Source organism: Pecten maximus, chromosome 7, assembly GCF_902652985.1.
Source record: "Pecten maximus chromosome 7, xPecMax1.1, whole genome shotgun sequence".
Taxonomy (NCBI): domain Eukaryota; kingdom Metazoa; phylum Mollusca; class Bivalvia; order Pectinida; family Pectinidae; genus Pecten; species Pecten maximus.
In genome coordinates, this window is record NC_047021.1 from 32,376,272 (window position 1) to 32,403,446 (window position 27,175).

The window sequence follows — 27,175 nt, forward strand, 5'->3', positions numbered from 1 at the left end:
ACAAGTGGCGAGGCACTTTTTTCTTTCTGTCCCGAGGCAAATAAACAGCTTATATTTTAAGACACTGACCGTGTAGTAATTCTATTTATCATGCAACAGTCATCAAAAATAAAAAAAATTACGTGAAACAGTATAAACAATGTCCCAAATATGTTCGCCTTTTAAATGTTGTTTCACTTGAAAGTAGGTCAGTCGAATTGACGCACGTGCTAAGATTCTAAAATATAGCTGTTTTCCGTCACTTCCGTATACAACAAAATATATTTACGTGGGTGTATTCCTACAATACAATGGCAGTTGCAGGATAAATAGAGAATACATGATCAGTGTCTTAGAATATAAGCTGTATTTTGGAGAAGGTAAAGAAAGACAAAAGTGGCAAGCCTAATAGAATAGCCTAAATAGCCTATTAGAAGATTGATGTCACAAGATAAGATTATGTTATTACACCAAGTGCTATATATTATAATCAGTATCTAGAATAGTAAATGTATTTGTTTATCTCTTACGTTTGTTCATTTCGTCCCATAAAACCCTACAACATTTGTATATACATGTATAATGTAAAATTTTTCCAAACAATGGTTTAATTTTCACAAAAGTTGGATAGGTTGATAGTGGAGACGATCAACAATCCTGATTTTAATGTCTTTTGTATTTACTGATTGTGTGCTCTATATAAAACATACAAATATTGGATTTTAGTATATATCTGATTTAAAACACGCCGCTTTTTGTTATTATTAACATTTGTTTGAGCAGTTTTCGTTTTTTTTTTTTACCTGACAGAAAATAGTATTCCGGAAGCTATGTACAAATGTAGATTTGGTGAACATCAATCAAACTTAGTCTGTGGTTTATCTACAAAATGATGGTGACATATTCCAGGGGTACAGCTAGAGAGAAAGTGAATGGATTATTGAGGATATAAAACAGTAGTAAGGTAGACTTACTGTTGATGGAGTAAGTGATTTGACCATTGGTCAGCTTGTCAGCATCTGTAGCAGCTACAGTCACTATGGCAGTATTGGTTGGTGTGTCTTCTGCTATAGATGTGGCGGGTGTGGAGATGGCCTGTCCAACCAAACAAAGACACCTATCATGTGATGTAATAAGGTCACTGTGCTGTTTTTTTTTTATTGATATTCAGGATTCAAATTATTGTAATCAAGATATGGTTTCATGACATTGTTTAAAGTCTAAGTAGATTAAATTATTGTTAAAAAAATACAGTTCTAGGTAACAAAAATAGATTTTAAATCAATTTAATGCATGTAGCAAAGATTGATTTTAAAATCAAAAGTTATTTATCACTTAAAATTTCACGATGTTGCCACATTCACATTTTAATAATATCAAGAGATGAATTAAAATACCATAGGATATCCTGTAATACGCTCAGGGCTAAAAAATATAAACTCTTAATAGAGAGAAACAACCAGATATGAGCTTATTGCCACCCATGCACTAATTGCCAATTATGGGCGTATTACAATGCATGGGCTTATTGCCATGCATGTACTTATTACCAATCATGGGCTTATTACCATCCATGTACTTATTACCAGACATGGGCTTATTACAAGGCATGGGCTTATTACAAGACTTGGGCGTATTACCAGACATCAGCTTATTACAGGGCATGGGCTTATTACCAGACATGAGCGTATTACCAGTCATGGTCTTATTACAAGGCATGGGCGTATTACCAGACATAAGCTTATTACAAGGCATGGGCGTATTACCAGACATGAGCTTATTACAGGGCATGGGCTTATTACCAGACATGCGCGTATTAACAGACATGGGCTTATTACCAGATACATGGTAGTCAATGCTTGATATACCTGTGTAAAAACAGGACTGTTGTCATTGAGGTCGTTGACTGTGATGGTCAGTGTTCCTGTAATCTTACTAGCGGTCAAGGTGGAGGAGTATGCGGAAATGGTCAAGGTATAAGTCTCGGTTGTCTCCCGATCAAGGGCTCCGATGACAGACACCTTTCCTGTAGAGAAAGTCAGGATATTAGCTATCACGTTTACAATAATGTCAAAGATCATTAATTAATGCTCATAATATTAAGTTTTTGATTTTATACAATAGAAAGGTGAAGATTAATATGTATTACAATTACTAATATTACATGTATGTTTTTTTCATCAGAAATGACTGGGATTTTTTGTAAATGCAGTTTTCAGTGATATGAGATTTTCACAGTGAATCTACTTCGTACCAGTGCTGGAGTCGATACCAAACATGGTAGTTGCTGTATCTATGCTATACGTTATTGTAGAATCTGTAGTTCCAGCTTGGTCAGCATCGGTAGCAGAAATAGTTGTCACCAAGGTTCCCAGCACTAACATTCTCATCGACACCTGGAATTATCAAAAAAAAGTCATAATGGCGAAAAATCCCTTTTCTCAATTCACAAATACTGTATTGAACTGAATTTGGACACGCTATGTGTTTACAAAATCACAAAATAAATGCACTTAATTAATATTCAAATACGTTAACTTACTTGCGGTATAAGTCCCTGATTCAGGCGTGGCCCACACAGGTATGTTGTCATCAACACCTGTGACAAAGACCTGGACAGTTACTGTGGCCGTCAACTTTGTGACAGCGTCTCGATCCCTACATTGGATGATTAATGTCCAGCTTGATGCCTCCGTGTCAACATCGATGGTAGTCAGGGTGTTTACATCACCAATGCTCGATACCTCAAACTTGGTGGTATCACCTGAAAACAACATCAACGTGATAATTTGATAAATTACAGACCCCCACCAAATGTGAAATTATATGACAAGAACGGAAAGCTTTATTTTTTTATGTAGGTCAAAGGTCAAAATGTAGGTCAGAGTGATCTACTTTTAGTTCATGACATACTGTCATACCTAGATGAGCACACGCTCTAAGTGTGACGTTCAAGTGACGAGTACTGTATGAAGGCCGCAACATAGCATAGAAGGTCCTGTCACAGTGTGGACATACACAAACTATAGTCACTGTGTCGATAATAACGAGTGTCTCCTGTGCTGTGCTTTGCTTTGCTTTGATGTGCTGTATTGTGTTCTGTGCTGTGCTGTGTCCTATGTTGTGCTGTGTTGTGCTGTGTTGTGCTGTGTTGTGCTGTGCTGTGTTGATGTGTGATATATGTTGTGCTGTGTTGTGATGTGCTATGCTGTGTTCTGTGTTGTGTTGTGTGCTGTGTTGTGTTGTATTGTGTGTTGTGCTGTGCTGCGTTGTGTTGTGTGCTGTGCTGTGCTGTGCTGTGCTGTGCTGTGGATCCAGAGAACAGTGTTATTTTTGTCAGGTTTGTTTACCTGTGGCGATACTATACACCAAATTAGCATCTTCGGCGTCCGTACAGCCGAGATTTAGTAGATTGGTTCCTCCTGTTGCTGTCTCACTTATTGTTACTGGATATAGCACTTGTGAACACACCTGTTGACATTAACAAATATTAAAAAAATGAAAAAGTATAAGAAATTAAATAAAGAACAAGTTATTAGAACGAAAAAAGCCTTCAACTCCCAACCACTTCTGTCCAGGTATTGCGCTTTCTAGAATCATGCCTTCCTTAATGTCTGTTATATATAAAACAACAGGCCCAGGGGCCTTAATGGTCATCTGAGTTCTGATGTGTACGCTGATACATGGTGTTTGCTTTTAAACCGATATTAAATACATCTACGGTAGCCCTTTATCTCAGCATGCTACTTGCCCAGTATCATGACCCTGGACCTCTTAGTTATTGAGAAATTGTTTAAAGATTTCAACACATTTGACCCCTGTGACCTCAAAAGTAGACCAAGGTCATTCGTTTGAACAAAGTCTGTAGCCCTTCATCCCAGGATCATACAGGCTTAATATCACAACCCAGGGCCTCCTGGTTATTGAAAAGTTGTTGAAATATTTCAACACATCTGACCCCTGTGACCTCAAAAGTAGATCAAGGTCATTCATTTGAACAAACTTTCTAGTTCTACATCCCACCATGCTAATGACCCAATGCTATAGCCCATGGTCTCCTGGTTATTGAGAAGACTTAATTGAATATTTAACGCATTTGGCCCCTGTGACCTTGAATGTAGGTAAAGGTCATTTATCTAAACAAACTTTGTAGCCCTTCATCACAGCATGCTACTGGCCCAATATCATGACCCTGGTCCTTGGCTATTCATGGAGTGAAAAACAAAACAAAAACAAAACAATCAGTGTAACAATGGCTGTGTTTATTATTGGTTGTTCATGGAAGATATGATTGGACAAATTATTCCTGGACAATGTCTTGAGGAAAAAAATCATAACAAAAAGCTGGATTATGAATTGTCATCCTTAATAAAGCATGAATAATACAAGTTTAAACTAGAACTGTCATCCGGAGGATAAATGATAGTATCCAGATATACATCCAGGGACCTCAGCGATTTATGTATTCCCTAGATTTCGACATGTACCATACACTTGACCTGCCCCATCTCCTTACCATATACCATATATACTCAATCTATCACGTGACTCATTAAGCCATATTAGCTACTGCTACTGATAGTTACCGGGGTATTGTCGTTTACATTGTTGACATCTATGGTGACCGTCGTTTTGGCCGATTTTGATGGAGAGATATCCAAATCCGTAATCTCAATTTCAATCACGTGCTGGATGGCTGTCTCAAAATCAAGAGGTTCAAACAAAGTAATGGTCCCAGTCGTGATGTCGATGGAGAATTTACTGGAGTCTGCTCCAGCTGTTGAGTAAATCAACATTCAAATCCTTAGTGTGTCGTTATATGTTTACATGTAATACTGCTGTTATTAATTCTTCTACACTACTAAACAAGCATGTTGGGTATTGCTAAAGCAATACATGTCCCCTACCTGGGGGACTAATGATCATATTGTATTCAAAAATTGTAAATTATTATTAAATAAGCCACGTTCCTAATGTAAATGTTAGGTATTAAAGTTTGGTGAGCTCTTGAACCACTTTTACCTTACTACTTCAAAATTGAGGACTCTGTAAATAAACAGAGACCCAATGGGCCTGTATCGCTCAACTGCTGCTTCTGGAGAACCTTAGTAGTTGATCTGGGTCATTTATGCACAAACTAAGCTGATTACCACTTTATTCAAATATCAGAGTAGGTCAAATATCAACTCCCCAGGCCTCTTGGTTATTGAGAAATAACTTTTTGAAAATTTTAGCCTATTTGACCCCTGTGGCCTTGAAAGTAGGTCAAGGTCATTTATTTTTATAAACTATGTACCCCTTTACCCCGGCATGCCATAGGATCAATGTTATGTTATAGACCGCCTATTTTAGTAACCAGGAACACGCACAAAAATCCTATAACCTGAAAAACTTGTTGAAATAAAATAACACCAAAATCCCTTAGAAATAATAAAAAGAAAAGAAAAAAAGAAATCTGTTATAAACACTAAATAAAATCCTACCAAGTATGGCGCAGGAAGTTGACTGGAAATCAAAGGATTCAATCAGGTCGAAGTCATAGGGACTAGATTGGGCGACCAGATCTCCCCGGGCGGCACTCTCATCCACTGTCACGGTGTACGGACCTCCGAAGAACCCCGGGTCATTGTCGTTAGCACTGAGTACAAATACATTGACTGTGATACTGAGGCTGAGAGACGGTGTTCCTCCATCACTTACCAGTATGACCAACTACAATGTACAAGACAGTAAACATATTTATCTTATAACCCATGTATGATAATAAACTCATCAATATGTATAGACGTTTAGTAGCTGTTGTTAAATGGAGTTTGTACATCAGTTAGATTTGATCATTAAAAATTATAACCATACTTTGTGCTAAGGATGAGTGTCATTTATGTGATTGGGGTTAACGGCAAATGCTACTCATGATTTGCATGTTAAGGATCATAGATTTGTGTTAAGGATATATCCTACATTACAAAATTTATTCATGATTTGTGTTAAGGAGATATGCTACATTTTTTTGTATCTTAGATTTTATTTATTGTTCATGTGACTTCTTTTTGTTAAGGGTATATATATAACCTTCTCCTTTACTCATATTTTTTTCAGACTTGACTACCGTTGTACCTATTGTTTGTGCTATGAGCGTTTGACACCTTATACTAATATTTCCTATGATTTGTGATAAGGATATATGATACCTTATATGTATAATAACCAAGACTGTGAAAGACTTTTCCTAGTGTATAGGCACCAGACTATTGTACGGATATTTGAATAGTTTTGAACAACACTTTTGAATGTAGACACATATCTTTTTATTCTTTCTCAACCCTATGGTGCTACACTGGTGATAAGCTGATGTAGCTTGCAGGAAACGTCATAACATAATAGTTTCAGCTTTTCCTTTTTATTCATTTCATTGATGTACTTACCCCATATGATCTGGTAAATCCGTCATAGTCCAAAGAAAACACCAGAGTTAGAACCCCGGCAGTACTCAGACTGAACATAGCGTCGTCATTTCCACTGGTGATGGTAAATGATAGCGTCCCGTCGGCGCCCGTGTCGACGTCGGAGCAGGTCGGCGTGAGTGTAACAACTGTTGATGTGGTAGCTGTTGTTTCCGATAAATCAATGTTGAAAGTTGTCGTGGTGCATGTCGGGACGATGTTGGCACCTGTAACCATGGTAACGACAATTCGTTCAGCATCAGAAGACCAAGGTAAGAGTTCACATAATTGTTAAAAGAAAAATATATGTCTTTTCAATTTATAAGTGAAACTAGAGATTATTTTACCACGCTTCGACTTTGACGGAAATTAAGCTAAACGCAACTTAGTTCAAAACATGACAATTTGAAGGAAATATTATAAAAAATGACACCCCCTGTGTTCATATAAAGCTCTTTCTATATTTATGAACACCGGGTGTTATTTTTACCGAACTTTAATCTATAATTATATAATCTTTGAGATCACTGTTGTTCGGTGTTTGGCCTTCTCTATCGATTTAGTTTGTTTTTGATCACTGTTGTTCAGTGTTGATCTGAAAGTATCTCTAGGGGTTCTGCTTTCAATATTCAAATGCTTTCTGTGCGTGTATTAATTTGAAAACCGACAGTGGAACCCTTGGATTTCGGAGTTGTCATTTGGTTCAACGTTGGGACAGATTGAAACCGACGATTAAAAATAAAAACAGAATTTGCTTTTAATGCCAAAGTATGTACAAATGATAACACCCTAACAAACATAACGTTATTCCTCCATAACCGTGACACAATTTAATTTTTATCCGTGTTGAGCGTCACACATTCTTTATACTCATCGTCCCAAGGATCTCTACCGCAGTGTGATGATTGACGTGATAAAATGGGACATAAACTGCTACAGACTATTTGCACACCTGTACAGGTGAGATATTATGTCGTTACATAGGTAGGTATAGTGCCAAGTTGGGACAGGGTTTGTGACGATATGGTTTAACATTAAATAGTAATATAAGTCAGGTGTTGGCTATCAAGGATTCACAAAACGACTTGGGTCACTATAAACTAGCCTGGATTTACAAAAGACTTCCATCTTCTACACAGGACTGTACTGGGTCACGTATGTAGCTAAACCTCTCACGTGTAGTCCGTGCTATTATGGCACGTAATTTTTCAATATCAGATCGTGTGATTAACATTTTACAAACTTTCAGACTTATTGCATCATGAAAGAGTCGATGGTTTTGGACTTCAGCTGAATCCGTCCTTAAATGACCTCATTGTGTTATATTGAACGTCAACTAAAACAAAGGAAGTTAAGAATGTCTATTTCTGAACATTGACAGGCAGGGTAATTAAAACATGTTTTAAGTTCTGTCAAATAATTTCTAACTGTTAAGTAGGTATTTGAATAGGAATGCATCTGGATACGCCATAGAAGGTCGGTTCTAAATCGAGACGAGACGATATGTAAACTCGCACATCTTTGATCAGGTTCTCAACCGCATAAACGAAACGACTTGTCAATTTGATACAATCTCGAAAAGTTCGCACCTCTGTATATTACGGTAGCTGATTTGTGTCATTTCGTTATTTCGACTTTTCGCCCCGAAAAAACGAAAATCAAATTTCTTAATTCTCGTCCTTCCGTCTTTTCACTCCGAAAAGACGAAAATTAACAAACCTTAAATTTCGTTTTTTTCGGGGCGAAAAGACGAGAATTAAGATGTTTAATTTTCGTCTTTTCGCCCTGAAAAGACGAAAGGACGAAATGGCACAAATCAGCCACGTAGTACATGTATATGTTTGATGAATGTGACAGAGGATAGTCACAGAAACTCTACGAATAGAATGTAGTAGTTTTAATCTTCCATTCATTTTTGGCGGGGCCCTGTGGAAATGGCATCGTAAACTTTATATTAATAGTGATAAGGATACTCTAATATCAGTCCCTGTTTTTTTTACACTAACTGTAAAATAACAGCTGTAATTTTTACATCGTCGTGTACAAGGATTTCAAAATGGATTCTTAGTAGGTGTATATACAAGCGCAACCGGAAAAGTCCTTATTTCCACGACCAGTCGATAATACTGATGAGTGTGTTTGGTACTTTTTGCAATATCAGTATAATCTGTCGCTTAATGCCGAAACTTTGCTTACTGTCGTAATTTTGTTGACGTCGTAATTTTACATGTCCGCCGTAATTTTGTTGGTTATTGTCATACTTTTTTTACCGCCGTTCCTTGTTTACTTTCGTATTTTTATTTGATGTCGTAATTCAGTCGTAACTCTGTCTAATGTCGTAATTTAGTTTACAGTCGTAACTCTATTTAATGTCGTAATTTAGTTTACAGTCGTAACTCTATCTAATGTCGTAATTTAGTTTACAGTCGTGACTCTATCTAATGTCGTAATTTAGTTTACAGTCGTAACTCTATCTAATGTCGTAATTTAGTTTACAGTTGTAACTTTATTTAATGTCGTAATTTAGTTTACAGTCGTAACTCAATCTAATGTCGTAATTTAGTTTACAGTCGTAACTCTATTTAATGTCGTAATTTAGTTTACAGTCGTAACTCTATCTAATGTCGTAATTTAGTTTACAGTTGTAACTTTATCTAATGTCGTAATTTAGTTTACAGTCGTGACTCTATCTAATGTCGTAATTTAGTTTACAATCGTAACTCTATCTAATGTCGTAATTTAGTTTACAGTCGTAACTCTATCTAATGTCGTAATTTAGTTTACATTTGTAACTTTATCTAATGTCGTAATTTAGTTTACAGTCGTAACTCTATCTAAGTCGTAATTTAGTTTACAGTCGTAACTCTATCTAAGTCGTAATGTCGTAATTTAGTTTATGTTATCATTTTTTTGTTTCTCTGTTGTTATTTTTGTGTGTGTTTTTTTTTTTGTTTTTTTTTTATGGAGTTTTCTTAGTCCTATTTTGGTATACTGCTGTTATCGGAAACATTATATGAAATTCTTCCTTAACAAATCCAGGCATTCAATACTTTATTTAGTATTTATGTAAACTTATATTAAAGGGTCTGTCCGTTTTAACTAACACATTAAGAAAAAGGAAATAACGCACTTGCTTAGAGTGTACGTGCTTTCTTCCCTTATAACAATGGAATTTACGAACAGGTTTCAACAAAAAATTGAGAGACGTGGTATATGGCATTGAGCTTTCGTGAATCACAATATTATGTTAAAACATCGTAGCGTGCTGTATGAATGATTAATGATGAATAATGTCTGCCATAATATTTTAGAAGAAAAAATATTGAACCTCAAATCTTACTCCAATTTTCTACTGGTCATTAGCATAATCAAATGATTTAGCGAAAAAAAAAAAAAAAAAAAGCAAAAAGAAAAAAGAAACACTAAACAATCGTCATTGTTTTAAAAGGTGTCTTACCTGTGTTTGTAAAGGTGATATAAATATCTTACCTGTTTTTTGAAGATTAACAATTAACACAAACACAATAAAAAATCCTCCGTTTTTCCACATTTTCCTCGAGCTTTGCGAGCCCTGTGTTCATAAGACGAAACGAGAGTTGTTTTGGTGTGTTATATTCCGCGGTTCATTAATATTATTGATGTACAGTACATACACATGACGTGTTTCCAACCTCATGAATATTCATCACTTTTAAAACTTACCACATAGTTTCGTCAGGGAGTTACGTAGTTTGATATTGGTTTGTTTTCTCTTATATGGCAAAACCTGTTCTGCCTATATAGTTTTACGTTTTGGAATTTGTGCGGTATATTTCCTTATGATTGTGCTATGTAAGAATTCGGTGCGACCAAATAAAAGCAAGCTATCAACATGAAACGATTTGAATCAATTTGTAATGGAGTTTGCATCGCTGAGCACTAGAATATACACCTTTCTTTTGCTTGTATATATATTAGGGTAAATGAACTATTTGCTTACTAAATCCTCCCCATAACAACAATTTAATCCCCACTGGATTTGCATAAACGATAATATATCATTTCAAATGGCATTGGTTTGGAAGGAACTATAATTATATTTCAATCTTGAGAAATTCTTTAACTTTTATGCAACGCTGATACCGTATGTAATGTGGCTAACACGGCTGATACATAATAGCGTATGTCATTTTGGGAGGCAAATAGACGGTCAAATACTCTCTATTGTACCCTTTAAGGCCACAGTTGGAATAGTACTCGCTCACACGCGGAATATAATGAAGAGCCCGTTAACTGGATCGATGGGGATTAGTCCCGGTGCGTTCGTTTTGGCCTCTCAGAGAGTAACTTAAGTATAAGACCAAACCCCCGATGCCTGCTTATTTTACAAAAAGGAGATCAAACACGCGCGTTCGTTTACTATTTCGGATTTATTAAGTTTGTAAATTTCAAAAGAAATGAGGCTTTAGCGGTTTTAGGTTTGATATGGCGACAATAACCGAGTTAAATAATTCGATATTACATGAACACGAGTGTTTAATTCTATTTATCGCATAATATAATATATATATACATGTTATGATGTATATAAAGTATATAGTACAATTATAATGTAAAGGTAGATGTTATTATCACAAGAGTTATTGTGCTTACCTTGGATAAATTGTTAAAGCACGACAAATTACCAATGCTATAAAAGGAGATTAGTCTCGTATTTCTTCATAAAAGTCGTTGACTGGTTTATGATAACAAGTTAAGGGTATATGCCGCATCCTCGAGAAGCCGCAGTTTCGTGAAAACGTTGGGGTTTATTTACTACAGAACACGTCAAGTGTATTAATCTAATGGGTGAAAACCTCCACTATACCACGAAATACGACATCCTACTTTTGTAAAACTCGTGGTGCTTGTCCATTGGATGATTTTGTCAAGAAGTTTTTTTAATGTTATATACGGAAGAAGAAAATATAATTTGTTATCGCCAATCTAACGGGCATGGTAGTGTACGATAATAACATCATCAACAAGGCCATGCCATACATTTGTTACCAAGTATTGAAATTCAATTGACCAGCTATTTTATAACACTGTATTGTAGAAAAATAGTGTTTTTCAATGATAGGCAAATTATTACTATACTAAGATACCCCCGTCTTAACATACTACGATACTGTCCGTCTTAATATACTACGATACTCTTGTCTTAATATACTACGATACTGTCCGTCTTAATATACTAAGATACGCTTGTCTTAATATACTACGATACTCTCCGTCTTAATATACCACGATACTCTCCGTCTTAATATACTACGATACTGTCCGTCTTAATCTACTACGATACTCTCTATCTTAATATACTACGATACTCTCCGTCTTAATATACTACGATACTCTTGTCTTAACATACTACGATACTCTTGTCTTAATATACTACGATACTCTCTATCTTAATATACTACGATACTCTCCGTCTTAATATACTACGATACTCTTGTCTTAACATACTACGATACTCTTGTCTTAATATACTACGATACTCTCTATCTTAATATACTACGATACTCTCCATCTTAATATACTACGATACTCTTGTCATAATATACTACGATACTGTCCGTCTTAACATTCTACGATACTCTCCGTCTTAATATACTACGATAATGTCCGTCTTAACATTCTACGATACTGTCCGTCTTAATATACTACGATACTCTCCATCTTAATATACTACGACACTCTCCATCTTAATATACTACGATACAGTCCGTCTTAATATACTACGATGCTCTCCGTCTTAATATACTACGATACCGTCCATCTTAATATACTACGATACTCTCCGTCTTAATATACTACGATACTGTCCATCTTAATATACTACGATACTCTCCATCTTAATATACTACGATACTCTTGTCTTAATATACTACGATACTGTCCGTCTTAATATACTACGATACTCTCCGTCTTAATATACTACGATACTCTCCATCTTAATATACTACGATACTCTCTGTCTTAATATACTACGATACTGTCCGTCTTAATATACTACGATACTCTCCGTCTTAATATACTATGATACTCTTGTCTTAATATACTACGATACTCTCTGTCTTAATATACTACGATACTCTCCATCTTAATATACTACGATACTCTTTCTTAATATACTACGATACTGTCCGTCTTAATATACTACGATACTGTCCGTCTTGATATACTACGATACTCTCCGTCTTAATATACTACGATACTCTCTGTCTTAATATACTACGATACTCTCCGTCTTAATATACTACGATACTCTCCATCTTAATATACTACGATACTGTCCGTCTTAATATACTACGATATTGTTCGTCTTAATATACTACGATATTGTTCGTCTTAATATACTACGATACTCTCCGTCTTAATATACTACGATACTCTCCATCTTAATATACTACGATACTCTCCGTCTTGATATACTACGATACTGTCCGTCTTAATATACTACGATATTGTTCGTCTTAATATACTACGATACTTTCCGTCTTAATATACTACGATACTCTCTGTCTTAATATACTACGATATTGTTCGTCTTAATATACTACGATACTACGATACTCTCCGTCTTGATATATTACGATACTGTCCGTCTTAATATACTACGATATTGTTCGTCTTAATATACTACGATACTACGATACTCTCCGTCTTGATATACTACGATACTGTCCGTCTTAATATACTACGATACTCTTGTCTTAATATACTACGATACTCTCTGTCTTAATATACTACGATACTCTCCATCTTAATATACTACGATACTCTTTCTTAATATACTACGGTACTGTTTGTCTTAATATACTACGATACTCTCCGTCTTGATATACTACGATACTGTCCGTCTTAATATACTACGATACTCTCTGTCTTAATATACTACGATACTCTCTGTCTTAATATACTACGATACTCTTCATCTTGATATACTACGATACTCTCCGTCTTGATATACTACGATACTGTCCGTCTTAATATACTACGATATTGTTCGTCTTAATATACTACGATATTGTTCGTCTTAATATACTACGATACTCTCCGTCTTAATATACTACGATACTCTCCATCTTAATATACTACGATACTCTCCGTCTTGATATACTACGATACTGTCCGTCTTAATATACTACGATATTGTTCGTCTTAATATACTACGATACTTTCCGTCTTAATATACTATGATACTCTCTGTCTTAATATACTACGATATTGTTCGTCTTAATATTATAAGACTCTTTCATATGTGTATATGTAGGATAGGGACATTCCACCCGAGGGGTCACAAAATGTGGTGAAACCCGAGGCTTGCCGAGGGTTTTACCACATTTTGTGATCCCGAGGGTGGAATATCCCTATCCTACATACACACATAATGAAAGAGTCTTTTTCTCTCATATCATTACCGAATTTTTGGCGAAAGTGTCCCTCAGCCATCCATTTTCTTCAATTTTTTAATTTCTTTATTTGACGTTTTTACTAAATATACTTATGATATTCTGAAAGATCATACCCTATTTTTAGCAAACAATGTTTGCACACAAATTTCATTCATTTTGTGGTTAAGTGATGAACGAATGAACAATTCGCCGATAAAAATTACCGTAACTTGACCGACTTTTACGTGGCCGTGATCAAATTGTCAACATCCGAGAAAAAGAAGTTCTATCAACAATACTGAAAGCCAACGCTGAAATGAGTTTCCCAACTTCACATATAATTTGATTTGCACCTCGACATATTTAATCATTTCACAGAACACACTGTACTTTTAAATGTCAAGTCAAATTTTTTTTTTATAAAATACTACGTCACTGCATGACGTCACGACTGTCATTGGAATTCCATTCATAGTTCAATGAGAGTGATGTCGATCTCGATCGCCATGACGCGGCGATGTTTCGTGGCTGGTAATTTTAAATTCACTGTGATTTTGGCAACTTCGTGTGTGAACCAGCGAACAGTGACTCTATACGAGTATTCGATCTTTTCTGTGACATAGGATTATATGTGTTTAACCGGTTGTCTTGATGGAATGACGAAGGTAGGTCAGTCGATAGGCTAACGATGATCATATTGAAAGGCTAGGATGGCAGTTAGTTTTCATGGTTACTCTACACAAATATAGACTCTGAGTTACAATTGAAATAAATATTTTTATATGAACATCGAGGGGTGTCATTTTTACCGAATGTTCGTTCATTTAAGAGCCAATTCCCAACTTCCAAATACACAGGTTACTGAGTAGGCCTAACAGTTACTGACAGTACAGTAGAGTAAACAAATTCCAGGGCCCCCTGCTGACGCAAACGGAACCATTTCATAGGTTGTGACGTTTGACATTTTCTTTTTTATATTTTTTTTATGTATGGCTTTTATTTTACTTCCTGTCATTGCCAGGTGATTGTGTGTGTTTACATGTTTTTAATGACAAATGACAAATCTGTCGGGTAGGCAAGTCTGTATTGTACTGTAACTGTTACAACAGGCCTGTAGGCGTAGTCTAACTGTTTGTTACAGTAACGGAGTTATATGTTCGCTCAGATGAAATGTCTAATCGTTTAACCGTGTAGCCCTATTGATTTACTGCTGATATGATATATATTTATCTAAGAATGTATGTATTTTTATAGTTAAGTCCAACGTTTCAAAACCGACACCGACGATAAGGACTGTCGGATGTGAACACAAGCAGACGACGTTGTGAGAGTTGTCCCCCTTGAACGCAGATTAATCCGCGCGCGTGAAATGCTATGTAAGATAGATTTATCTTACATAGCTATCTTACATGGGCAAACTCTTTCCAACATGGCGAGATATGAGAGAAACTACGATACTACGATACTCTCCGTCTTGATATACTACGATACTGTCCGTCTTAATATACTACGATATTGTTCGTCTTAATATACTACGATACTACGATACTCTCCATCTTAATATACTACGATACTGTCCGTCTTAATATACTACGATACTCTCCATCTTAATATACTACGATACTGTCCGTCTTAATATACTACGATACTCTCCGTCTTAATATACTACGATACTCTTGTCTTAATATACTACGATACTCTCTGTCTTAATATACTACGATACTCTCCATCTTAATATACTACGATACTTTTTCTTAATATACTACGATACTGTCCGTCTTAATATACTACGATACTGTCCGTCTTGATATACTACGATACTGTCCGTCTTAATATACTACGATACTCTGTCTTAATATACTACGATACTCTCTGTCTTAATATACTACGATACTCACTGTCTTAATATACTACGATACTCTCCATCTTAATATACTACGATACTCTCCGTCTTGATATACTACGATACTGTCCGTTTTAATATACTACGATATTGTTCGTCTTAATATACTACGATATTGTTCGTCTTAATATACTACGATACTCTCCGTCTTAATATACTACGATACTCTCCATCTTAATATACTACGATACTCTCCGTCTTGATATACTACGATACTGCCCGTCTTAATATACTACGATATTGTTCGTCTTAATATACTACGATACTTTCCGTCTTAATATACTACGATACTCTCTGTCTTAATATACTACGATATTGTTCGTCTTAATATACTACGATACTACGATACTCTCCGTCTTGATATACTACGATACTGTCCGTCTTAATATACTACGATACTCTCTGTCTTAATATACTACTATACTTTCCGTCTTAATATACTACGATACTGTCCGTCTTGATATACTACGATACTCTCCGTCTTAATATACTATGATACTCTCCATCTTAATGATATAACAATTTTGAATGATTTCATTGATTTTTTTGATTTTTTAAAAACTTTTTGAACGATAACATACATGTATCTTGTTATTCAGTCATACAAAAGCAGCGTAAAATGACCACGATTGAATTGTGTTTACTTAGCCCTACGGAAGAGATGACTTTCTTATATAATGTGAAGTGGTTTGCGTAGGAATATGTAATTTCATCGGTTTGAATCCATACCGACAACACAATAAATTCACACGTGTTTTGTTTGGCGGTCATTGCTATTATCGAAAGGAGGAAATCTACGTCATAAACGTCTCCAGTTATGAGCCCATTCTAATTGTTGGTTTAAATAGTTTTAATGACAACAAAAATACACTCCTCAGTAATGTTTTATTCTGAATTAGCTGTAATTAAGCGAAATTATCCTTTCCTCGAAACATCAAGACAAGATTGACCTCAGCATTCTTTAATGGCTTCTCGTGACCACACTCGTCTTTGAGGCTAGAATACCTTTTCATGGTAATACATGAGGAATAATTAACTTTCAATGATGTAGTTTCTTACGACTCAGTTGGGTGACAAAGACCGACATTTTAAACTATCAGATCAGTAACGTATATGAAAAATAGTCATAATACATTTTTAAAGACTTATTTAAAGTCGTTTTGTATAATTTAAATAACTTGACTATAAGTTAAATGTGTAGAATAACATAAACTAATTCTAGTTTTTAACAATTTAAATGACTTTTCATCGGTTCATGTTGAAGTTGAAGCCGAACATATCAATTTTCAATCAGGTTTAGCTTTTGAATTTCCTCTTTTGACTGAACTGGAATATGTAATGTCCAAATAATGAACCCTCCCTTATTACATTACCCGAAGGGCCGGTGAGTGTATGGCATGGCGCAGCGTCCGTCAACATTTCCTTTAAATCCCTACGAGTCTCGAACGCCTGAATGAATTTTCATGAAATTTGGCCTGGAGCATAATTGGGCAATGGGGATTTAATATTGTATAAACAGAGGGCGTGGTTCCCCTAGGACTTGGGCCAAATAGGGGAAATTGAGGTGAATTATTTCAATATTTGCGGATAGTCCTGAATGTCTGAATGGATTTTGATGAAAGGTCTGGAGCATAATTGGGCAACGGAGATTTAACATTATATGAACGTGGGGTGTGGCTCCCCTGGGGCCGGAGGGGCAGGGCCAAATAATGGAATTACATAGGTTAGTATATAAAGAATAAAATATGTCCAAATAAATGAGCCCTCCCTCATTACCTGACTTAGTATAATAGTGACAAACCATCGTCTCCACAGATAGTATAATATGTCCAAATAATGAGCCCTCCCTGATAGAACCTCCATACCAACTAGATCATAGAACCTCTATACCAACTAGATCATAGAACCTCCATACCAACTAGATCACAGAACCTCCATACCAACTAGACCATACAACCTCCATACCAACTAGATCATAGAACCTCCATACCAACTAGATCATAGAACCTCCATACCAACTAGATCATAGAACCTCCATACCAACTAGATCATAGAACCTCCATACCAACTAGATCATAGAACCTCCATACCAACTAGATCATAGAACCTCCATACCAACTAGACCATATAGAACCTCCATACCAACTAGACCATATAGAACCTCCATACCAACTAGACCATATAGAACCTCCATACCAACTAGATCATAGAACCTCCATACCAACTAGACCATATAGAACCTCCATACCAACTATATCATAGAACCTCCATACCAACTAGATCATAGAACCTCCATACCAACTAGATCATAGAACCTCCATACCAACTAGACCATATAACCTCCATACCAACTAGACCATATAGAACATCCATACCAACTAGATCATAGCACCTCCATACCAACTAGATCATAGAACCTCCATACCAACTAGATCATAGAACCTCCATACCAACTAGACCATAGAACCTCCATACCAACTAGACCATAGAACCTCCATACCAACTAGATCATAGAACCTCCATACCAACTAGACCATATAACCTCCATACCAACTAGACCATACAACCTCCATACCAACTAGACAATTCAACCTCCATACCAACTAGATCATAGAACCTCCATACCAACTAGATCATAGAACCTCCATACCAACTAGATCATAGAACCTCCATACCAACTAGATCATAGAACCTCCATACCAACTAGACCATAGAACCTCCATACCAACTAGACCATAGAACCTCCATACCAACTAGATCATAGACCTCCATACCAACTAGATCATATAACCTCCATACCAACTAGACCATAGAACCTCCATACCAACTAGATCATACAACCTTCATACCAACTAGACCAATAGAACCTCCATACCAACTAGATCATAGAACCTCCATACCAACTAGATCATAGAACCTCCATACCAACTAGATCATAGAACCTCCATACCAACTAGACCATAGAACCTCCATACCAACTAGATCATAGAACCTCCATACCAACTAGATCATAGAACCTCCATACCAACTAGACAATTGAACCTCCATACCAACTAGATCATAGAACCTCCATACCAACTAGATCATAGAACCTCCATACCAACTAGATCATACAACCTCCATACCAACTAGATCATGTAACCTCCATACCAACTAGATCATAGAACCTCAATACCAACTAGATCATACAACCTCCATACCAACTAGACTATAGAACCTCCATACCAACTAGACCATAGAACCTCCATACCAACTACATCATAGAACCTCCATACCAACTAGATCATAGAACCTACATACCAACTAGATCATAGAACCTCCATACCAACTAGATCATAGAACCTCCATACCAACTAGATCATAGAACCTCCATACCAACTAGATCATAGAACCTCCATACCAACTAGATCATAGAACCTCCATACCAACTAGGTCATAGAACCTCCATACCAACTAGATCATAGAACCTCCATACCAACTAGACCATAGAACCCCATACCAACTAGATCATAGAACCTCCATACCAACTAGATCATAGAACCTCCATACCAACTAGATCATAGAACCTCCATACCAACTAGATCATAGAACCTCCATACCAACTAGATCATTGAACCTCCATACCAACTAGATCATAGAACCTCCATACCAACTAGACCATAGAACCTCCATACCAACTAGATCATACAACCTCCATACCAACTAGATCATAGAACCTCTATAACGATACTGAATTCCTCTCTTTTCCAGATCATTTTTAATACATATATTTTTTTCTGATGCAAATACTAAAGTTTTGTCAATATTTTTACCCATTCTTTGGAGCATTGACTGCTGTCCTTTAGCATTTATTGTGAACTGTGTAGCATGGAACGTGCAATTGCCCCTCGATGCAGATTTAACTGCAAATATTATTTTGTGTTGATCTTGATTTTACTTCATTTGAAACAATCAATGCCATATTTGTTGTCTAATTATGCTGACATACAAAGAGAAAGAAGTAACAATTAAAAAATTCTTTGCTTTAATAATAAATTCACTGAGTTTACAAAATCATGATAGGGTTAGCATGCACACATAACATCAATATATATCTACAACTATATCTATATTATAAAACATTTCATCTTACAAATCGCTGCAACAATCCCTAAACAGAAATATAAATATCTATTTATAGTGTTTTAAGTTTCTGTTTATAAACCCCGAAAAACAAAGATAGACAACTCTCACATGGTGTGTGGGTCGGACATTGGTAATAGTCAGTGCTGTCAACAATAATTTTATGCACATTTTCTGTTTTCATCAGTAGTATTCATTGTATTCATTTATATCATATGTTTATTTTCCAATGTATATGCCAGTTTTTTTTGTTTTTTTAATTTCCATTATCTGAGAAAAAAATTGCCTCTCCCCTGTTAATAATAGTGTTGTTTAGATGCAGGAATTTTCTTATGTTCTGTCTAATAAATTGTATATAGTGTTTCTATCATAATGATGTTGCAATAATCATATGATGTTGATGATCACAAACAAAAATGCCCCTGTGTACAAGTAAACTCAGCAATAAGGGGGATGGAGTAAGGGTAGATAACTCATGTGACAAGGGAGGCAACTCCCAATCTCCACACAAAGCACAATTACAAATCTCTCCATTTAACTGTGAACATTTCTGTTCCTATAATCACTTATAATAGAAATTAATTGCGGCTACACTCAATAAAATTACTCTCGCATCAAATAAAAAACAAAACGTATATAAACACACCATATTGGTGATAGGGAATGGATATGGAGGCCATCAGGCTTGGAAAATGGGTGGATATATAATATATAATATATTTATGAATATATTTTTTACAAATACTGAAATACACTGTTCTCTACCCCCTTGGACAAATATCATGAAGCTTTTCTGACTTGACACTATAAAACATCCAGTGTAATCAGATCTCTGTGATTATCTAGGACAGCATAGTAGGCCTGTTAAGGGTAGATTTGTTTACCTAAAATGTACTCTAAATATTCACATATGCATTGTTCCTGGACTTGCATACACTCCAAAGCTGCGTAATAATGATGTAAGAAATAAATATTGCAGACTGCATCCAATGATCTAATTAACAATTAATAGCAAGCCGTCAATATTAGCATACAAAATCTTGAGGTATGTTCTGACAATTTTCACTTGAATAACAGTTTTTCTTTCTTTGTTGTTTTTTATGTCTGCGATGAAACTATTCTGGATAAAAACATGACTGGGCGAAGAAACTAAAAAGGAGGGCTATATTCAAATAAGACAAGGGACAGTACTCTGCTCAACAAAAAGCTAACAGTCCTACCAAGAAAACTCAAAATTGAAAATTCATTATTTGAACTTAAATATATTCAATAAATTTTCTCTGTACATAATACCCCTTGGTAAAACATTTGCTACCAAGAACAATATTAACACCGATTGACAATAGTTGTAAGTAGATGTATGACAATTAACTATTATCAAAGATCAACATAACCTCTCTTGTTCTCTATATGAATTATATACAAAACCATATTTATATAAACCTAACAAACACATAAACGATATCTAAATAACCAACAAATGAAAAGGGACGACACGTCATCAATGTAACAACGTTATGTATATGAACACATTATTTATATATTTATTATATAAAAGCACATTGAATTAATATTCATGTACTATAACATGTTTATTGTTCAAAGTCCGTTTTCATACATGTACATATTTACAAACTTTTTTTTTTCAAACACACAAATTCCTCATTATGTGAAGAGTTCATAATTGTTTAAGCTTAAACATTTGATGAAAAGTCCATGAAATTATAATAAGTGATCTTTCAATAGATCAAATAACTATTTCACTACAGGTCTAGCCTTAATCAAACCTTTTCAACGCTTACCACATAACATCTTCAACATAATATCAATAAAATAGTTTTCACACTAATGTGAAAACACCCTCCTGTAGTACTACAAGAAATTTTGTATGTATATATATATATATTTATTTATGTACACTTTATTACTCAACAAAGCAGTTATGTCTATTCTTTTCTAGGACTTCTCCAATTCTGTGAAGAACTTCCATCCTTAATTCAGGACAGAGGCTTTCTACTTTTTTTCCAAGATCACATTTTTCAAGACTCATCTCACTTTTCAGCGTACATACTGTGTAGATATTCAATTTTCATAAGTATTAACTGAATACACTATTTCAGTACTGCATACACACCAGACATCAACTATAGCCAAACCTCTATTTCCACTTTCTCTGATTAAATGAATTCTCCGTCTGACTTAGTAAAACAAGATCTTCCTCCGCTAATGATAAGGAACAACAATTACGTCCCTGCATATTTATATGAAATACTCTACTCTCAGATAGGTAACTTCATCATTAACTTTCAAAATTAAGGATATTCATATACAAACAATCATATTGTGTATTGCAAATTTTGAAAGAAAACACAAGCAAACCGTTTCCTCGATGTTTTTGTGAGCTCCATTTTTTTTTTTAGATAATGAACTTTAAGATTAGATGACAAGCTAATCGATGTGATAATACTTGTATACAATGTTCCAAATATGAGAGATGAGCATATTTCATGTACATAAATTTATATAAGATGACACAAATGGCGTTCATTACCACCATGAATCAAATTACCAGTTTTACATGAATGTATCTATAACAATATGAAATGATGGTTAGTTGACGTAGGTGGAATACGGGGTTGATAGTTGACATGATATGTAGAAAACTGTGGATTGCCTAATCTATCAAAATGATGTAACCTCCAATGTAGAGAAGCTGCTCTTCTAAGTCCAGAACTTCACACAAAAGTGTGGAGAACTTCCTAATTTTCCTACTGTTACACAAATATCTCTCTACAATAATATGTTTTCATTCTTTACCAGAAAGGAGAAAATCTACACTCTACCACTCTTTAAAGAAGACAAAATGAGATGAAACTGTCCCATGGATTTTTAGCTCTTAACCCTCCAAGTTGTTCATATCCTTTGGCCCATTCATATCTACAAGATAAATTAAAGATAAGAAACATTTAGAACTTTACCATAGTTAAATGTCTAATTTACTTTTCAAATAAGGATAATATAATGTATATGAAAATTTCTATGAACTTTGAAGTTTAAAGAGACAAGTTAATTGTATACCTATCCTGATATCTGAAACATTGAATGTTCCCAATGAATTAACTGAAAATTATTTGATGATTAATTACTGGAATTAAAAGTGTATTTAACCTTGACTCTCAATTTCATTGTCTGATTAATTCAATGAACAACTTTACATGACAATGGTTGAGTTGCCCCACTCATATGCTAGAATGGTCAACTAAAAGATATTACTTTGCATATACATGTATGTATATATTTGTCAACATCAAAGTAAATAGGACACGATACGACTTAAACTAATTATCTCCCCTTATTTTTTTTTTTTGACGGCAGGGAAAATATTCAACTAAAATTATCTTCCCATCTTTAGTTTTATCGGCAGGGAATATGTTCAACTAAAATTATCTCCCCTTCCTTATTTTTTGACAGCACAAATGATACTCGACTAAAACAAATTTTCTCCCTTTATTTTTTGGCCAGCTGGAAAGATATATTTTCACTAAAACAAATTCTCCCAATTTATTGTTTTGTAAGGGAAATTCATTTAAGCTTCAATTCTTATAGCATATGAATGGGGCTCATCTTTGATGTGTACTTTTATTTTAATTCTGCAAATTTACAATTAACGATTCTCAGTACAAGTATTGAAAAATATTAAACTCCTGTAAAGAATTCAAATTTATATCAACAAGATATTTTTCCAGAAATATAATTTTTTTAGAAAAGAATATATTGTAACATGCAGAATTAAAATATGAATGTGTAAAATGAATACAGATGGAGAGTATGATAACTGCTGATATGTATGACAGAATCTACAAGCCAAAAGAGTTGGTCATATAAAGTTCAAATGTGAAAGCTCTAACATCGAGTAAACAATGAATTTTTGATGCTCAGGTTTTAGATAATCTATGAAAAAAATATGAACATATGATATACCTCTCAAATCTCCAGTTTTGGAATGGAGTTAATTTCAATTAAATTGGTAATCTGCAAATTTTGGTTTCACATTGGAAATTTTCAAAAAATAATTATTTTGAGAAAAGATATCCTTAAAACTGAGTTGATAACAGTACATTAGGTTTCAATATGATGTTTAAGCAACAAAAAGTACTGAATTCCCAAAAATTTCTAATTTTGAAAGATGACATCAACTGAACGTATCAAGTTTTCACTCATTAGCAGATATGATATTAATACATGTAGTATATTATTTTCAACTTTTTTTCCCAATAACATACAACAGTTGCATCAGGAAATTCATTGTTTTTGTTTATGTTGATAAAGGAGGTATAAAAAGTTGGGATAGTGAAAGTGTGAGTCTGATTTAGAAAGGACTATAAATTGTCTACTTCCCACAGAGCTAATAAGAGAGGTGGAGAAAAGAAATATTCATGCCAAAAATATCTACATAAAGTGGTCCGATTAAAAATCATTTATTATGGGCCTATTTCCTTAGTGGTGTTGGAAGTAGCGATTTAAATATAGAGCAAAATAATTATTGCACATAGTATAAGTGAACAGCTACCTATCATAATGATCGATAGAAGGAAGGACGAAGAAATTAGCTCCCTGCCTTCTCACACTAGTTATCAGTTGTAGGTATTTAATCCACGTAACTTGTCCTTCACAAAATGCATTATTTTGCACAATACTGAATGTATTTGTGTCTTGTTTTAATCTGATATCATCAGGATTTGGTGGTAGTTTATTCATGTATGGGTGACAATGTTTTCACAATGATCATGAATAACTGAACAAAATTATAATGGTGACATGTATCCGAGTATTTTAATCAAGTGCCCCGCGTATTTGAGCTCATGACTTCAATTCAATCAATGATTCTTTGATTATTTATCATATTTTGTATACACTTTTTCCCTAACTGGTGCTCGTGTCCAATCGATACAGCTTCAAGTCACTACAACTGCATTTCTAGCCCTGAGGTTTTCACTTTACTAAACAAAATGCTAGTCGTAAAAGATTGCAAAAATATAAAACATCAAAACTTGTGTCGTTTTAAAATTAAATGCATTTACTGTGGTGTAAACAAAAAATCACAAAAATATGCAAGATTGAAAATTGAGAAAATATACAATAGAGAAACGGGTACAGACAAATATAGATTTTAGTTATAATTGAAGCAAAGACAGCGAGAGGAAAAAAAATAAAAAAAATTGAAAACTGATGGTTGCTCACACCACTACACATAACACTCATTCAAGTCTGGTTTTATATAGGTCTTTTGCAACATCTTAAAAATAATACTGGTGAAAAAAACAACTATTTACAAGTATGAAAATAAATGCTTCCTATTTGTTTTTAAAGGGACATAATTAAAACTATCGACCAATGATAGTTCATTTCAAAATCCAGTAAATCAATATCATCTCTGCAGAAAAGAGCATTATAATAAGGATTTGTTCATTTTTAACCATATCCTGTGACAATCCAAACCCATCACCAGTGATAAATATTCAATGCACTAGATGGTACACAAATTAAAAATTCAGATCAATTTTCACGACCAAATCTGGCCAAAATTATTGTTACTATACTTTGTACAGGACAATTTTAAACCTAAAGTTTGATCAAGCTGTGGGATGTTTTTGGCTTTGCTCCAATATGTCACTTGTTGGGAACAGAAGCGATGAATGGACAGACAAGGTCAAGGAGAGGTTAAACCAATCTACTTGCAAGGGAGGTAACTCTACAAGGAGAGAGGAAGGAATATTTGTTCATTGAATATTAATATCATGTCTAAACTTTCCATTTTCAACTTAAAAAAAAAAAAAATAAAAAAAAATAATGAAATCTGGTTTTCTTCTGTTGATGGCTTGATATATGGTCTCATCTTCGCTCTGGTATATAGTGAGTAGTAAAAACTGCCTTAAGTTGGATTGCTTACCAAGCTAACTTGGATACACAAAGTTCTGATGAGTGACAAATCCACAACACAATAGCATTCTGAGATCAGTAGGGTTATTGAACGTATTATCATAATACTGAAAGTGTAATTTAGCTAAAACATCACCAGACACCCAATTTGTGATAAATATGGTTTGAAATTCAAAGTGAACATATGCACCGAACTAAAAGGATGAGCAACATAAAACACAGTAAAAGATATCTATTGAAAGGTATTGTAAGTCATATTTATTTACATAAAAAAAAAAAAAAAAAAAAGTATAATGTAAAAACTGGCAGGACCAGTCGACAGCAACCATTAGTTTTCAATATGTGTACCAAAGGTCTACTGTGAATGCAAGATGTTAGAATTGAAAACACTTATTCACTGTGGATGAGAAGTAAAATGTTGCTTGCATAGTATGATATTAATATTGATTGGTTTGGTTTGTTTTTGTTTAACGTCCTATTAACAGCCAGGTTCATTTAAGGACGTGCCAGGTTTTGGAGGTGGAGGAAAGCCGGAGTACCCGGAGAAAAACCACCGGCCTACAGTCAGTACCTGGCAACTGCCCCATGTAGGTTTCGAACTCGCAACCCAGAGGTGGAGGGCTAGTGATAAAGTGTCTGGCACCTTAACCACTTGAACCAATATAGGATGGTACTATAGTAATTTAATAGAAACCAAAATTTATAAAAACCTTCAATTTAAACTTGTTCTAGTTTGATCGTAATATGAATCAATTTACTAACTTTGAAGTGTTAAAGGTATCATACGAAATATGATTAGTACCATATAACACATTACAAGAACACTTTTTTGGTTTTACAAGTCGTTTCTAAAACAATATGTCTTTTGAGAACTATCCACCATTCTGTCTTCCAGTGTCATGATGATATTCTTCAATGGATTTACATGTATCTAGATGGATTTCAATCATCCCTTTATTACACACTGTCCTACAATGTATTTTACATTTTATAATTTTAGATAAAAATGTCTAAACAATTTGCAAATCCTACAAATCTGTTTATATATCTAACTGAACAGCATTGCAGAACTTGAAATTACATTATCAGAAAACAAATTAGGATTTTCATATGAACAAAAGAAAAAGACCAATTCTGGTTGTATTGGTAGTGTAACAACAACATTTCAGTTTGACCGGTTCGTTATTGTGAACTGCTAGTCGCTAAGTGTACAGTGCAGTGTCGTGTGTCGAATTGTAAAAATGTGAACTAGAAGACTCCATGGTAAAAGAGAAATGACAACAAGCACAAGTTGATTCAGACAAAGCCTGCATTCACAGTAGAGCAAAACACAAACTGACTACAACTCAAATATCTAAAAATAGCTTAGC

At 34.6% G+C, this 27,175-nt stretch overlaps 1 protein-coding gene across 8 annotated transcripts in view; it reads right to left on the reverse strand.

Annotated features, from left to right (window-relative positions):
* Positions 1 to 19,744: 19,744 nt before the first annotated feature.
* The window catches only part of LOC117330606 (plasma membrane calcium-transporting ATPase 2-like), a 172,651-nt gene continuing 165,220 nt past the window's right edge, over positions 19,745 to 27,175 (reverse strand). For all 8 annotated transcript variants that reach the window (XM_033889029.1, XM_033889031.1, XM_033889023.1 and 5 more), the window contains one exon: positions 19,745 to 22,802. In XM_033889029.1, coding sequence (XP_033744920.1) covers positions 22,762 to 22,802 — 41 coding nt within the window. In that variant the 3' untranslated portion in view covers positions 19,745 to 22,761. The remainder of the gene's footprint in view (positions 22,803 to 27,175) is intronic.